Here is an 11,512-nt window from a genome sequence, read left to right on the forward strand (position 1 = left end):
TTATATGTACTAGGTATAGTACAGCTTTGATCACCAAGCCAGGCACCAGGCTAGGATGAACAAAGAACTGCTGTCTGCTCTGCCCCTGACTGATAAGAGCACACCATCACCAACAAGGTATCTCTGCCCATTGCTGAGGGGGATGTGGGGCGGTTTGCTTGTGGGGCAGTGGACCTTGCCACCAGACAGAAGAACTGGTGAGGTAGTAGCAAAAGTTCAGAACCCCGAACTCTGAATTGAGAATGGCAGGAGATCACTAGCCCCAGACCAGATTCCTGTCCTGGAGCACATGACCTCAACACCCCACTTAGAGGACCATGACAGCTGGTCATGCAACATTGAGCCTAGAGTTCTGCATCCTAATGAGGTATATATAGATAGATAGGCCCCAAGGGTTTAGCCAATAACCTTCCCTTCCCAGGCATTCCTTCCTGCAAAAGGTATTTAATCTCTGGTTGACCCTGAGTAAGTCACATGCGTCCTTTTCCTCCATGAATAAACAGTTTGAACAAGCAAAGGCTGTCCCTCTCATCAAGGGCTGCAGTTGGGGGGAGGCCTAAGTCATACAGAGCCACAACTAAGTCTCCCATAGAAGGCCTCTGCAGTCCTGGCACTTATCCTGAGCTAAAACACCACTCCACACCCCCCCCCCCCCACGCCTTGAGCTCATCTTAGGCTCTCAGCCCCCCACCCCAACCATGTTCTCAACTCTCTGTGGTTCCCAGCAGCAGCTGGTTAACCACAAATTTGAGAACCACAGCCTCCATTCCAACCCACACTGTTGAAACACAGGCTGGGGTCCCTATCTTGGTCTGTGCTCCATCTCCCCTGAGCACCATGGCGTGGGGCACTCTGTGACACCAAAGTGCTGAGGTGCAAACATCGAACCGCATTTGCTTTTCAAGAACTCAAGGCTGGAAACTGGAGATGGAATACAGATATTCCAGGGACCACTGAGAAATGCTGCTTATAGGCTTACTCAGTCAGTTTGATTTCTTACACAACCCACAATGGGCTAGGCTATCCTACACAAATCATTGACCAAGAAAAATGATCCACAGACATCACCACAGGGCAGTCTGATGGAGGTAATTCTTAACTGAGGTTCCCTCTTCCCAGTGACCCTAGGTTGTGTGACATTGACAAGAACTAATCACCACAGTGGTATTTTGTTTTTCCCTTAAGTTGTAATTGTCTGATGATTCCCCTCATTGTCTGCCCATTTAAGAACAAGTTTTATTTCTTTACCATCCTAAAAGTAAGCCAGTAGTTGGGGTAGCATCTGTGAAATCTGGGCTTCTCTGCAGGATCCTGAAAGGCTTGGTTTCTATATTTATAATTCTAGAATAATGGTACCCGCCAGCCAAACATATCAGGAAGTTCACATGGAAAGGGGTTAAAAAAAAAAAAAAGCATACCTTATATCATGATTTGACTGTCAAATGCCCCTCGTAGGCTTATATATGTGAACACATGTTTTTAGCTGGGGGAAGACCTTGAGGTGGCGCCAAGCTAGAGGAAGTGGGTCACCGTGGGGGGCCTTGGGGTTTCATAGCATGGTCCTACTTCCTTTTTTCTCTTGGTTTCCTGACTGGGGCATAATGTGACTGGCTGATGCATTCTCCTGCCACATGCCTTGCCTGACAAGGTAGTCTAAATCCTTTAAACTATAAATCACAATGCACCCTTTCTCCTTTATATTGATTGTCAGGGATTTATGACTAGAGTGATCAAAAAAAGTAATGGTTACATTATGTTATAAATGTCACTCAAGATTGACAACTTCCAAATCTATCTGATAATCCTGTGTATTTCATTCACTTCTGCCTCTTTGTCTATATAGCCGGTCAAATAGTGACCCTCCCCAAAGATTTGCACATCTGTGGCCTTATTTGTAAGCAAGTTCTCAGTAAGACTCCAGAGTGACTTAGGCTGGATCCTCAATGCAATGACAAATATATTTACAAAGAAAGAGTCACAGAGCCATGGAATGAAGGGTAGCCATATAAACACAGGGACAGTGACTGGGGCTAGGTTGGTACAAGCTCAGAAACACCTGGTGACAGCAGAGAGGCTGGAAGGGACATAAAGGATTCTCCCCTAAGTCTTAGAGAGTGCCCCCCCCCCACTGACATATTGGTCTTGGAGCACTGGCTTCTGTATAAAATCTGTTGGTTTTAACCGCTGCCATTTGTTAGGACAGACTCAGGCAATGTATAGGGTCCAAATCGAAGCCAACAGTAAATTAGATGCGGCTCAATTTTCAAGACCTGTCTAGCTTACACACCACCCTCACAGTCCCTCTACTGGTCATCTTTTTACCTCCGTGTGCTACAGGTGTATGGTGATCAGCCTGTGATGTAAAACTGAAATAAAAGCTTGTCATGTCTGTCTATCCCATCCACATGCTGCCCACTTCACTTAGAACTGAACCCATAGGCTTCACCACCAACTACAGGCTGGGTTTGACCTGGCTCTCTCTGTCCTTACTCTTACAGGCCTCTGACTTCCTCCTTCAAAAAGCACAGCCCCCCATCCCCACCCCCCAGCTTTCTTTGTGATTTTCCTTATGTCTAGATAACCACAGCCTGCTATGGGATAAGTTTCTGCTCAAATCTCATGCCTTACACGAAGCCTTGAGTTTTTTCACCCCGCACCCTAAGCGTGAAATTATGGTCCATGTCATATCACTGTGTTGTCTTGCTAATTTTCCAGTTCGTGGGCTTTTTGTTATTTGAAGGAAAACTACCCATTAAGAAAGACCTCGTCTGTCTTGTTCACTGCGTTATCCAAAGTACCAATGCTCGGCACACTGCAGCCATTAATTAATATTTGCTAAACGAATGAAGAAATCAACATACCTTATAACTATTAAGGGTGTGAGCTAAGGGGATGAAGATGGTATCTACTTTCAGCACCACCCCAAACAACACTGAAGAGTAACCCAGAAAGAAGGCCACCCACACACATTCTGAGTGGATAAGGTAACAAAGGGGACAACCCACTGTAGCTACAGAGCCAGAGCTGCAGTCAGGGAACTGCTAAGTAGTATTAGTTTTCAGGAAAGTATTGCAGTGTTTAAAGCTGCCAAGTTCAAGAGTTGCATCAATGTCAAATCTGTGACTAAACCCCCCCCCCCCCCCCCCCCGTAGGAAAAGTTCCAACTACTGCAAAAGCTGCCATCCTTCAAATATTGAACACTAGGAAGCTTAAAGGTCTGCTCGTCTGTCTTATTTTATTGGCGACTCTGTTACCTGAGTTAGTGATGGACAATATAACTCCCATTTTATACGTGGAAATAAGGAGAATAGTTGATTCATACCAGGGAATGCTGCAGAACAAGGGGTCTTTAGATCCAAATTAAGATTTCTGATTGTGAAATTGCGTTGTTTTTTTCTTCTACACTTCATTCATCCGTTTCTTTAATCTATGTGGTTATTGGACAATAATTGTGTCAGGTGCATATATGATAAGCACCCAGACTTTCGCTTTTTTTTTTTATTATAAAATAATGTGCATAACCTGTACTTGAGAAGAAAATCGTCAAGTACCTCGCCGTCCTTCTCGTGCCCAGTAGCTCTCTGGAGGTCACCTCAGCTACGCGGAAAGCTTTGATCACTCTCCTGCTGTGACAGGGGTGGGGACAGAACGACGAGGGCGGCGGTGCACCCGGGCCAGTTGTGGGTGGGTGTGGGGCAGCCCGGTGGAGGCCGGCCGAGGGGCGTGTCGGGGCGTGTCGCCGACGTGGCAGCGGGGCGGCGCGGAGGCCATCTTGGCGCGGGGCACACGCTCCTCTGGTCTTCCTCGTCCACCGTAAGCCGGATCCCCGCGAGGGACCCCCGACCCGGCCCCCGACCCCGATCCGCGTGTGCAGCTTCTGCGCAGGCGCTCGCTCCGACCCAGGTGAGCGTGGACCTGGGCGGTGACCCGCGCGGTGGCGACGGGACGCGGGCGAGCCCCAGGTGGGCGGGCCGGCCGGCCGGCCAGCGGCGGAGTGCGGGGGCTCCGGGCGGCGGAGACACTCGTCGGGACAACGGGGTCCCTCCCAGCATCGCTCCGGCCCCGATCCCGGCTCTCCCGGCCGCACCCTCCGGCGCGTGCACGGGTGGCCAGGCCCGCGGACCTTCGCCCGGCCCTGCCCGGCCTGCAGACGTGGCACAGACTGCCCAGGCCGCCGGCCCCGGTGGGACGCAGCGGCTCCTCCCGGGATCCCCGGGAGTGGCCATCGCCGCCCCGCAGGCTGCCTTTAACCCGATCCATTTCAGAAAGAAATTTAGGACTGCTTATTTCCTAAGTGGCAGGATGTCTTGTCCAAGAGTTTTTGTCAGGACTCGGATCTGAGTGGCAGCTTTGACAGTCTGTGAACCTGGCACTTTTTGGCACTCTGGTGCTGTCTGAGCACTGTTTGAATCACTGACTGTTTAGGGAAGTTTATTTTAGGCTCTGCACCGAGAATGGCGAATGACTGCTGACCTCCGTCCTGAGTCTGCCCAGGGGTATTTGAGGCAGTCTTGGGACATCAGTAATATCAATAGTTTCAGAATAGTTTCAGATGCTGACTTTATCCATTTTCCTATTAAGTAGTCACCTATTTTTTTTTTAAACAGACTAACGTAGGCACAAACAGTTTTGAAGAGCAGTTTGATCAGACCGTGAGTCCTTTTTGTTGTTGTTTTTTGTTTTCCCCGAGACAGGGTTTCTCCATGTAGCCCTGACTGTCCTGGAACTCACTCTGTAGACTAGGCTGGCCTCGAACTCAGAGATCTGCCTGACTCTGTCTCCGGAGTGCTGGGATTAAAGGTGTGCACCAACACTGCCCCAGACCCTGAGTTCTAATCTTCTAAGCTGTTTCCATCCCTTTTTCTGTAGTAATGTTGATGCATTTGGACTACATTTTGTCCCTTTAAAAAAAAAAAAAAAAAAAAAAAAACCTCTATCAACTGTTGCATCATGTTCTTATCCTAGTAGGTTTCTTTTTTTCTTCTTCCTCCTCCTCCTCCTCCTCCTTCTCCTCCTCCTTCTGGTGGTGGTGTTGAAAGTATGTTTATGTCTGTGAAGTTGATCTCAGTACTGTGTTTAAGTCATTGCTCAGACAGTAAAAGGTCATGTTTTTCTGGTGGTCTTTGCTCCTGCTGAGAGATTGGGATTATCTTTAACTAGGATCTAGGCTTTGGAAAAGATACATAGCTTCTTCAGAAGAGCAAAAATCAGAGTGACTGATAAGAGATGAAGGAAAGAGATAACCTCGGTAGCAAGAGACGCAGTCTGCGGAAGGGCCTTTCTCTTTCAGGTTATGTCATTATCCAGGTAGGGAATAGCAGATTCATCCTCTTTAATGTCTGTGTTTCCGTCTTCACAACTAGGCTTGGGGCGGGGGTGGGGGGTGGGGCGGGGGATACATGCTTATCTACTTTCCTACTCCCCAGTCTCCCTTCTTTGGAAACAGTTCTGAGATTGTCTTTAATTTAGCAAACACATGGGAACTTTCAGAGCGTCCCTTCTGGCCTCTCTTCAGTATTTAGTACCTTGAAATGTCGACTTCTCAGAACCACGGTCTCTTCATTTTTTTCCTGCCACTCTGTTGCTCGTATTTCTGCAGGTTAGTCGGCTACATGCCTGGAAGAAGGTTTGGCCTTAAGTAGCCGTCCCTTGATTTTGGTATACCCTTCTTAGAAGAGATATGGCAGAACGTGATACCAGAAACCGTTGGTATGTCCACGACACTTGTGGTTTGTGGTTTGTGCACTCCAGACCCAGTTGCTGTCCCTACTTAAGTGTTTCAAGGAACTTGAACCTGCTGAGTTAGAGGTGAAACACTTTATGATCCTCTAAAGGACACCATTAACCTCCTTGGCCTCTTAACACTGCTCTGTCTGACCTGTTGAAACCGTCATCTGTCGGGACTGACTGTAATGCTGCCTCATCTCCTCCTGGCCTTTTTGGGCACTCACTGAGCCTTTCCCCCTAAATGTCTCTCAAGTCTGTGTCCTCTTTCTCATCTCCATCATCATCACCTTAGTTTAGGCCGTAGAGTCTCAGCCTGGCACTATGGATGCGTGGGATCATATGATGCTTGTAGGATATGTATTATGGGAATTTGTGCTGCTACTTAATCCAGACCAGCAGTACCTTAGTGACAGCCAGAAGTTGTGGTGGAAACCCCCCGGGGGTACAAGGTTATGGTTAGTTCTAGTTTAGGGTATTGGTAGATCCTGCTGCACTTCTTCTACATTCCTAAGTGGTGTCTCTGCCCAGTGGTTCAGTGCACCCTTCAGCCAAAGGAATCCTTTTCCATTCACCCTCTCTCCCCACCCTCACCCTCCCCCCCTGCCCCCCAACAGTGCTGGTGGTTGTATATGCTAGGTAAGAGTTGTTACCAGGCCTACTCCAAAGGAGTCTTCAGAACATAAGTAGGAATTGTCAGTAACTGGGGTCAGCCCGCGTGCTCAGGTGGGTAGTGGATCTACTGATACATCTGTGGGTAGAAATGTTGTTTATCAAGCATATGAATACACCAATTTGGATGGATTTCGGAGGCATATGGCGGTGTGTGTGTGTGGGAAGCCAAATATTAAGGGATTACCTGGGATTTAATTTTGTTTATCTTACCTTTATGAAATGAGTGTTTTGTTGTCAGTGTTTGTGTCTAGAGTGGGGGGACGTGACCGAGGAGTGCAGTGAGGGAGTCTGGAGCGATGGTGTGGTTCTGGGGTGGTGACTGGGCACCTGTGCATGCGGTTTAGCTTCACTGAGCGGCACACACCTCCTGTACACACAAACTGGTAAACACGGCTGAAGTCCAAGTAAGGTCTACAAGAGTCCTTAGTGGTGCCGTGCCCGGCTTCTGCGTTTGGGATTTGTCTAGCGACTGTGACTGAGATCAGTTTGCACAGAGCTCTCTACTGTGTGTTCTTCTTAGAGATTTAAAATATCAGAAGAGTTAGAATAAAGGGCAGATTTTCCTCCACTCCAGTGCCTTTCTGTTCTTTAAATGTCCTGCCTCTTACCTCTGTCAGGAAGGCTGGGCATCTGGGCCCCTAGCTGCCCCTCAGCCTTGTTCCACCATGTGGGCGGGCTTTCTTGAATGTGTCTACGCTCTTTGTTTACACCTGCAGGGTGCTCACTTTGTTTGTTTGTTTTTTAATGGCAGGTTCCCCTTTTCCTCTTAAGCTCTTACTTCCCTTGGCTTATGGAAGTTTGCTTGATCTTTCAGCACCCATCTCTGTGTTGGAGACTTTCCCCAGGTTTTGCAGTCGCAATCCTTTTTCCCATAGCCCAGCATCACTGTCCTTAGCCCCAGCATACAGAACCCAGCCTTCAAGCGTATCTCTGTTATTGGGTTGACTCGTCCCAGCATCCTTGGATGTTGGCACTGTGATTTGGTTGTGTCCTGTACAAGTCTCTTAAGTTGACTGGGTTTTGCTTAGCACTGAATTTCTAGAGGCTCATTACAGTGCTTGGCAAACAGTTTGCCTTTGCTGAACATTTGTAAACCAAGTGAAAACATGAGAGCTGATTTGGAGCAGATTTTTTCTCTCCTCTCCTCTCCTCTCCTCTCCTCTCCTCTCCTCTCCTCTCCTCTCCTCTCCTCTCCTCTCCTCTCCTCTTCTCTTTTTTTTAAAAAATCCAATCCCTGTTTTCTTCCTTGCATCCAGGAGGAAGGCAATCTTTATTTGTTTATTTTAAGATTTATCTATTTATTATTACATGTAAGTACACTGTAGCTGTCTTCAGACACTCCAGAAGAGGGAGTCAGATCTCATTACGGATGGTTGCGAGCCACCCTGTGGGTTGCTGGAATTTGAACTCAGAACCTTCGGAAGAGCAGTCTGTGCTCTTACCCGCTGAGCCACCTCTCCAGCCCTGGAGCTAGTTTTCTACCGTCTCCGTTTCCTTCCCTCTTGCTGAATAAAACACTCCAACAAAAGCCACTTCAGGGAGAGAAGGGCTTGTCTGCTTTGTAGTTCAAGGGTACAGCTCACCTAGATGGAGACTTGTAGGCGGGAGCTTGACGGTCGGTCGCATGGTGTCCAGAATCAAGAGCGTGCTGCTGCTTGTTAGCCATGGTCACACCGGTGTGAAAACTCTCTCTGTTTTGGCTACGTGGTGTCAGTTTTCCCTACCCTTGCAGTGACTGGGCATACAGATTCTCATGATCATCTTTCAGTCCAGAGTCTCTCATTTACCGTCCTTCTGTTGTCCTTGGCCATGGGTGTTTGGGACCCACACTTGCTCCTCTGAAACTATCCCTGTGGACATTGAACTGTCTGTTTCCCAATCTAGAGATCTTCCTCAGTTTAAGTCTGTTCTAGAAGTTGCTCCTCCCTGACCCCCACCCACCCACCCCCACCCCGCAATTCTAACCCGGACTGATCCTTTTAGTGACTTCCCTTCAGCCAGTGGCTATCTTGACCTTGGGAGATGTTGTTTTAGATTCTACCCTTTGGAGACTTCTCCTTTCTGACCCTCAGCCAAGGTGGACCCCTCGCACACCTCAGAGGTGGAGAGCTTTCCCTCAGACCATACTGTTGCTCTCTCTCAAGAGGATCAGAAGACATGCCCCAGTCCTTTGGGGGCTTTGGACCCTTCAAGGAAAAGGGTGTTCCTCCTTTGAAAGTCTGCTTTCTGTTTGGGAAGATCTCTTGCTTCATCTTTATTTATGACCATGGGCCAGCACTTTTCTAAATTACACAGAACAGTGGTTCTCAACCTGTGGGTCGTGGGAATTGAACAACAGGGGTCGCTTAAGACCATCAGAAATATCAGATACTTACATTAAGATTCATAACAGTAGCAAAATTATAGTCATGAAATAGCAACGAAATAATTTTATGGTTGGGACTCACCACATACCACTGTATTAAAGGGTCAAAACGTTAGGAAGGCTGAGAACTACTGGCCTAGAGGGGCTCCTGTTTCCTAAAATAATGTGTCTGCCCTTGGGTTAGAAAGATGGCTCAGTGGTTAAGAGTACTGACTGCTTTTCCGTAGGATCTGAGTTCAATTCCCTGCATCTACATGGTGGCTAACAACCAACTATATCTGCAGTTTCAGGGGACCTGGCACCCTCTCCTGGCTTTTGTGGGTATTAGGTACCCACATGATGCACAGACAGGTACGTGGGCAGAACACTTATAAACATATAATAAAATTAACTGCCCTGGGAGGAAAAGCTGCCATATGGCCCAGTGGCAGCCCCTGGAAAGAGGACAACACGTTTGACTGCCGCTTTCAGAACGACTTAGCTCAGTGGAATCTGGTTCAAGGTTTCCTACATTCTGGCCGTGATCTTCCTGGCCTCTGCCCTGCCCCCTGCTTGTCCCACTCCACCTAGAAGGTTCTCCTGCAAAGGCACACCTACTGGGCGTGGCTCACCAAATGGAAGGTGAGGAAGAAGAGGCAAACCAGGGAATAAGAGATTTAGGATAGTGTAGACCCCTCCTTACTCAAGAGGGAAACCTGCAGAGGGGTCTCGGGAAGAGTCGGAGACCACCATGAGCTTACTCACTGAGGCAGTTGGAAGTTGGGGTATCGGGTAGGGAGTTGAGAAGCTTTTATGGCAGAGGAAGATGAGCCTCGAGTAAAAGAAGGTCCCGTGCTGCTCAATAAACATCTTCCCCGGAGCCCACAGGCCGGAAGAGTCAAGAATCCATAATGCGTTAATTAACTTCTAGAAACCAGATTACTCCAGTTGCTGGAATTGTTACCAGTCGACCAAAATGAAGTTTAGAAAATGGCATGGCCCTGGTACTGCTGAGCTCCCATTTTCCATGTTTACGGGCCAGGATCCCAGTCAGGGAGTAGTGCTGTCTACAGTGGGTGGATCTTGCCATTTCAGTCAACACAATCAGGATTTTGCCCACAGGCAATCCCTAGTGGCTCTCCCTCCCTAGTGAGTCCAGAGTCTGTCAAGTTGACTAAAGTTAGCACTATCATATACTTTAGATTTGTAATTTCTTTTATAGAATCATATCTGCCCTCCACCCCCCTACTCACACCTCCTCCTGAGTCTGCCCCACCACATCTCCTTCTCAATTTCATGGCCTCTTTGTAACCCATTGATTCTAAATGGTGGTGCTGTGGGTGTGGGTGTGGGGCCATGCACTAGAGAATAGATAGCCTACCGTGGGACATATCCGTGAAGAAAGGGACTCTTCCTCCTCACAGCCATCGACTGTGTCAGCCCCTCCTCCATCTGCACTGGAAATTTGACTGGCTTCATTTTGTGCAAGTCTTACATGCTTAGAAGAGACTGTTTCATAGAAGTTCAAGCTCGGGCTCTTCCAGTCTTCTCACCCCATCTTCCATGTTGTTCCCTGAGCCTTGGTAGGAGGGGTATAGTTATTTAGATGTCCCACTTGCTGTCCTTTGGGTAGTTCTGAGCCTTTTGTTAACTACCATCCATTGCCAAAAGATGGTCCTCTGATGAGAGAGGACAGCTGTGCTGATTGTGTGTGTGAAGCAGCTAAGGTCCTAGAGAGAGGCAGTTGGTTAGTAAGGATGCTGTCTTCTATTGACCTGCTTAGGACTTTGCTCTCTTGTGGGTTGTTTGCTTTTGTTAACTTCTGAAACCCAAGGTTCATCATTTCCCTGTCACAAGGCTGCTGTGGACCAGGAGACTGGGACCTAACTGGCTTATAAAGTTGAACTCATCTTGATTTTTTTATTTATTTTTTGATTGTTAATAGGCATAGCCCACATGTACTGTATTGCGAGAATACATTTGTAAAATCAAGCAAATTGAACTCTTAAAAAGAAGTGTTGATGGAATAGCCCTACACAGAATGCTTTGTGAGAAAAGATGAGGAATTAAATTAGTTTAATTAGTTAAATTAGATGTTTGTATTTTAAGCATTTTGACTGAAATCCATACATAACTCTAATAGGATTCAAGTGGCCAAAATTGTGGCACTTTACTATTTAAATTATTTAAAATATATATACATATACATGTATATATATAAACACACACATATACATATATACACATGTATATGTGGAAATGTCACGTTATTTGCATATTAGTTTCATAGTCCTTTTTAAATTTATTCAAAACTTTGTTACAAAGGTTGTTGTAAATAAACCCAAAGACTCAATGTGGGTGTATTTGGGTGTGAGAGAGTGTGTGTGTGTGTGCGTGTGTATGTATAATGTGTGTGGGTGCCTTTGGAGGCTAAAAGAGGGTGGGTGTCAGGTGCCTTGAAGCTGCAGTTACAGGTGGTTGTGAGCTGTGATGTGGACGCTGGGATCTGAACTCAGGCCCTCTGTAGGAGCTGTCACCTGCTAATCATCTCAATGGCTTCTCAGGAGTTTTGACAAGCCCTTCCTCCAGATATTGTAAGTGGTAAAGGCTGACTTGCCTCCTAGTGGTTAGTCTCAGTTGTTCTCTGTCTACATGCGCTGCTGCCCCGTATAAAGCTTATTACTGCTTTATCTCTTTGCAGTGTGCCGTAACTGAGGGAAAATGATGGAAGAAAGTGGAATCGAGACCACGCCGCCTGGAACCCCTCCC

At 47.3% G+C, this 11,512-nt stretch overlaps 1 protein-coding gene and 1 non-coding gene across 7 annotated transcripts in view; one reads left to right on the forward strand and one right to left on the reverse strand.

Annotated features, from left to right (window-relative positions):
- On the reverse strand, positions 1-141 carry LOC115488949. The gene has a single exon (XR_003952676.1). It is a non-coding gene; the product is annotated as a small nucleolar RNA SNORA48 (small nucleolar RNA).
- A 3,603-nt stretch (positions 142-3,744) lies between these two features.
- Prrc1 (proline-rich coiled-coil 1) overlaps positions 3,745-11,512 on the forward strand; it is a 38,224-nt gene continuing 30,456 nt past the window's right edge. Inside the window, exons 1-5 of one of the 6 annotated variants that reach the window (XM_030250618.1) lie at positions 3,923-3,962; positions 4,608-4,652; positions 9,049-9,115; positions 11,271-11,337; positions 11,445-11,512. The exon at positions 11,445-11,512 is cut by the window's right edge and continues 49 nt beyond it. In XM_030250618.1, coding sequence (XP_030106478.1) covers positions 11,465-11,512 — 48 coding nt within the window. In that variant the 5' untranslated portion in view covers positions 3,923-3,962; positions 4,608-4,652; positions 9,049-9,115; positions 11,271-11,337; positions 11,445-11,464. Of the gene's footprint in view, positions 3,963-4,607; positions 4,653-8,996; positions 9,116-11,112; positions 11,338-11,444 lie in introns of those variants that run through there. The other 5 variants (XM_006526289.2, NM_028447.3, XM_006526288.3 and 2 more) reach the window with 5 other exon arrangements.

This window comes from Mus musculus, chromosome 18 (assembly GCF_000001635.26).
Source record: "Mus musculus strain C57BL/6J chromosome 18, GRCm38.p6 C57BL/6J".
Lineage (NCBI taxonomy): Eukaryota > Metazoa > Chordata > Mammalia > Rodentia > Muridae > Mus > Mus musculus.